The sequence below is a fragment of the Oncorhynchus kisutch genome, linkage group LG5, assembly GCF_002021735.2.
Source record: "Oncorhynchus kisutch isolate 150728-3 linkage group LG5, Okis_V2, whole genome shotgun sequence".
Classification (NCBI taxonomy): Eukaryota; Metazoa; Chordata; class Actinopteri; order Salmoniformes; family Salmonidae; genus Oncorhynchus; species Oncorhynchus kisutch.
Genome location: NC_034178.2, coordinates 12,625,057 through 12,628,908, shown reverse-complemented (window position 1 = coordinate 12,628,908; position 3,852 = coordinate 12,625,057). Strand labels below are relative to the sequence as shown.

Below are 3,852 nucleotides of genomic sequence, written 5' to 3'. Positions count from 1 at the left end.
ACATGAGGTTGACATGGATGGCTGTGCCTACTTAGTAGTCCGGGGATGCATAGGGCACACGTCTGGCCAACTCCACAAGTGAAAAGAAATGTCTTCATTAACATGCACAACCATCCATATCCTCCGAAAACAGGCCATTGTCTCAGACAAAACGCTGGTGGGGATTGTGGAAACCAGAAGGTCCTAAGTCTGAGGGATCAATACAAATGGCCATTGCATAGACAATCCTCTTTACAATCACAGGTAAAGTGGTTTAAGGGTGGAGGTTAGGGAGACGTATACGGGGAGGTTAAAGGCCTGTTTGTTTGTTTTAGCCTAATTCGTTTGTCAATACTTTCAACGGGGTATACAGTTCGTAACTGTAAATTGTCTAACCTTTTTAAGGACCCCCCCAAAAATGTATTGCCTGTCCAATCATATGAACATTAGATAGCCTATTGTGATACAACGCAATCTTTCTTACACATCAGTTGTAAACCTGGAAGCTCAAATCCACAAATTCAGCTCAAAGCCATACTGTCATTCAAAACAATGGTATTCAAACAATACTGTAAATGGACCATTTTAACATGGTAAAATACTGGCATAGCCATCAATGGTGAATTCTGTGTGAGAATATAGTGGAGTGAGAGGGTGAAAAAGAGCCTATTGGTCAGTGTGCTGGACTGGCAGGGTGGTTGACCAGAGGCACTAGGCCCTCCCCACACCAACTATAAAAGCCTATAGTCTTTGTTCCTCCACAGCCACTACTCACTCTCATCTGCAAATAACCTTTGTCTCAGTCCGAGACACGCTGGTAAGTCAAGATTTTCTGCTGTTTCTTATTGAGTTGATCTTTAACTGGCATTCGTTTGATTTGGAGCTTCGTATAGTGTAATGACAGGCTTAAAAATGTATTTTAAATTGTATGAGTATCTTGATTACTCCCCGCTAACCACTGTGCTGTCCTTGTATGAGAGAGAGGTCTAAGAGATAGAATGTCACCATCTGATGCATTGAAGTTACATGACTGCTCACAGGTGTAGGATCTTACTGTTTTATTCACCCTGTTGCAGCTTCCTCCAACGCAGGAAATGTAAAACTTGTCGTGTATTTGAGGTATAAAAATAAATAAAAACTTCTGAAGTGTGTTATTTCCACTTTGAAATTTCAGACTTGATTTTCCTTGATGAGAAATGTATCAACCCACTTACAAAAATCTCCATGAATTATTATCCACATAATCATTCGTATTTCCTGTTGCTGCAGGATTTCTCTCCCCCCCCCCCCCCCCCCCCCCGCTGTAGCCAACTCAAACGAATTAAGATCCTACATCTGTACGTGTTGTTTATGTCCCATAGTAGGCCCGAGAGATACAAATGTTGTTGTTTTTTTGCTATACTTTATAGATCACATTTACAAACCACAATGACTGACCTGGAGAGTTCACTGGCCACCATCATGGAGGTGTTCCACAGGTACACAGAGAAAGAAGGAGACAAGCACAAACTGAAGAAAAGTGAACTGAAAGACTTGATCAATGAGGAGCTGCCAGCCCTTACAGGGGTAGGTATATCCTTACCATATTTCACTACAATATTTCACATGCCATTGTTTACATTGAACATGCAGCTTGGATCGAGGCTGCGGCTACACCGTGATGCACGTTTATCAATACATCGTGTATGATTCTACAGACGTTGTTGCACTGAGCTCGGGAGGTATTCATATGTTATTATTCTAGAATCAATGGGTGAAATGACCATAAAACCGGCTGTAAATATTGCACAATGCACCTTTAGTCATCAAATATGACCTTGTCTATCTCTGTGTATCTCTTTTTGCCCTCAGCAAGTAAAGGACCAGGCCACTATGGACAGTTTGATGGAGAGCCTGGACACGGACGGAGACTCGGAATTGGACTTCCAAGAGTTCATGACATTTATCACCATGGTAACTGTCTGTTGCCATGATTTCGGCGAGCACCATGAAGACGAGTAGCTAGGCACCAGTTAAACAAGAGAGAGAGAGAGAAAGCCAGTAAGTTATAAAGTAGGAACTTTAGTTTGATAAAACACTGGAATGTCAATGCAAACGTTGTATTTTTCCATTTGGTCCCATTTAGATTCAATAGGTTTCTTATACCCTGTTTGCCTACAAAGTGTTAACGCACTTTGTTTCATTGCCTGTGATTTGTCAGAGCCAAATTGGTTTAGTCCTGAAACGTCATAGAATAGTTTTTGCCAACAAAGCTTAGAGCACTTTTCTTGTATACTGTAAAGCTAAGAGCCAATGTAATATATTCATGCATTTCTGCGGCTCTAAATTGGTTCAGTTGTTATCACTAACAATGCATGTGTAATCAGCTACCCCATTCATTGGACATGGTCTGGCAAGTAAAACAAGTATTCTCCAGTTGGATTTTGACCCCCCCCCCCCCCAATATACCTTGTGTTTTTATGAAAATTGTTTTCAAAGTAAACTGTGCTTTGCGAGATGCTATTAAACATATAACATAGATAATCAATAAAGATGATCAATTGAACACAAGGACATACTTTTCACCAGTTACACCATATCCTTTTTACTTCATACCATTCACATTTCTGTCTCCTGTAGAAAAGTTGTGATGTGTACCCCTGAGTGGCAGTGTTGCTCCGTGACAAAAGCATTGGCATCTACTGGATGTACATAAAAGATATTGAATCGGTGAAACAGAGAATGTATCAATCTCCCTGATGCACCCTCAGTAAACATCTCTATACTATTGTATCTACCTGCCTCTTGATGTCTGTTGCCAATTCTGGGTTTCAACTGTATTGGGAATGAAGAGACAGTGAAAGCACTAAAACTGAGTGGTCTACTGAGCCAATGGCAACGCTCTCCTGGGAGACCATGCTCTCCGAAAGTATATACACACGGGCTGACACAAGATGAGATTTTTCTCTCTGAAAAAAGAGAAGATCAAAACAGTGGAAACCTTTTAGAGTGGAGACACGAAAGGGGGCAATAGATTTGGGATGCGATGGGTTAAACATGGACCACATTGATCGGTTTACTGTAGTAAAAGCACAATTGCTGTAGATACATGATCCACAAATACACAGACATGTAGCCACGGACAATGGATTCTTCTATCACTCAGAATCAATGGTACTGTCAGCTGCGTCATGCACCCCAAAAATCTGAGGAGGGCAGGAGGGACAAAATACGTGAGGATGGGGGGGGCGTGTTCGCACGGGTGTTATGCTCCCCGTCCGTAAGTTAGAGAATTTCGCATTTTTCAAACACCTGAAACAGCAATTTCCAGCAATCTAGAGCCATAATCATTACGCTTGATTCTATGTAAAAAATTAAAAATAAAAACATTTATTTTAATGCACATCTACGCATACCTCTTGAACTGTCTGTGTCCCTCTAAATGGTGGTTCTTTTTTCAAAGAAACAAAATGTGCATCTCCGCTAAAAGCGGAGTAGAAGATTGAAAGGAATGTGAGTCTTAGTCAGTGCATTTAGTTATTGCTTGCTTTTCTAAAGTCTACCAACATTGCCAGCTAAGAGAGTTAGACGAGCTAGCTAATCTAACGTGCTAGTCTGAAATGGCTTTTTCCTATGGACATGACAGCGCTGGGTACAGTATACTTGTTGTGGATATAAAATGTAAAAAGTATTTATGCAAGCGGGACATAAAAGCCTCATTTAAACACCATTCAACACAGGCTGCTGCGTCTGGTGGTAGAACATAATGTAATGGTATAGAGAGCTGCCTCAGCCCCAGTGTGAGACCACGAAATGAAGTGGATAGGCAGTGCTCCGAAACTCTGAGGGAACATTGTGAGTTGGCAAATAGCTTGTTTTTACTCCTCAGTAGAG

At 41.2% G+C, this 3,852-nt stretch overlaps 1 protein-coding gene across 1 annotated transcript; it reads left to right on the top strand.

Moving 5' to 3' along the window:
* Window positions 1-665: 665 nt before the first annotated feature.
* LOC109890659 (protein S100-B-like) lies at window positions 666-2,751 on the top strand. The gene is made up of 3 exons (XM_020482632.2): window positions 666-796; window positions 1,389-1,545; window positions 1,831-2,751. Exons 2-3 carry the CDS (start codon window positions 1,408-1,410, stop codon window positions 1,978-1,980), a joined length of 288 nt encoding a protein of 95 aa, XP_020338221.1. The 5' UTR covers window positions 666-796; window positions 1,389-1,407; the 3' UTR covers window positions 1,981-2,751.
* Window positions 2,752-3,852: the final 1,101 nt, after the last annotated feature.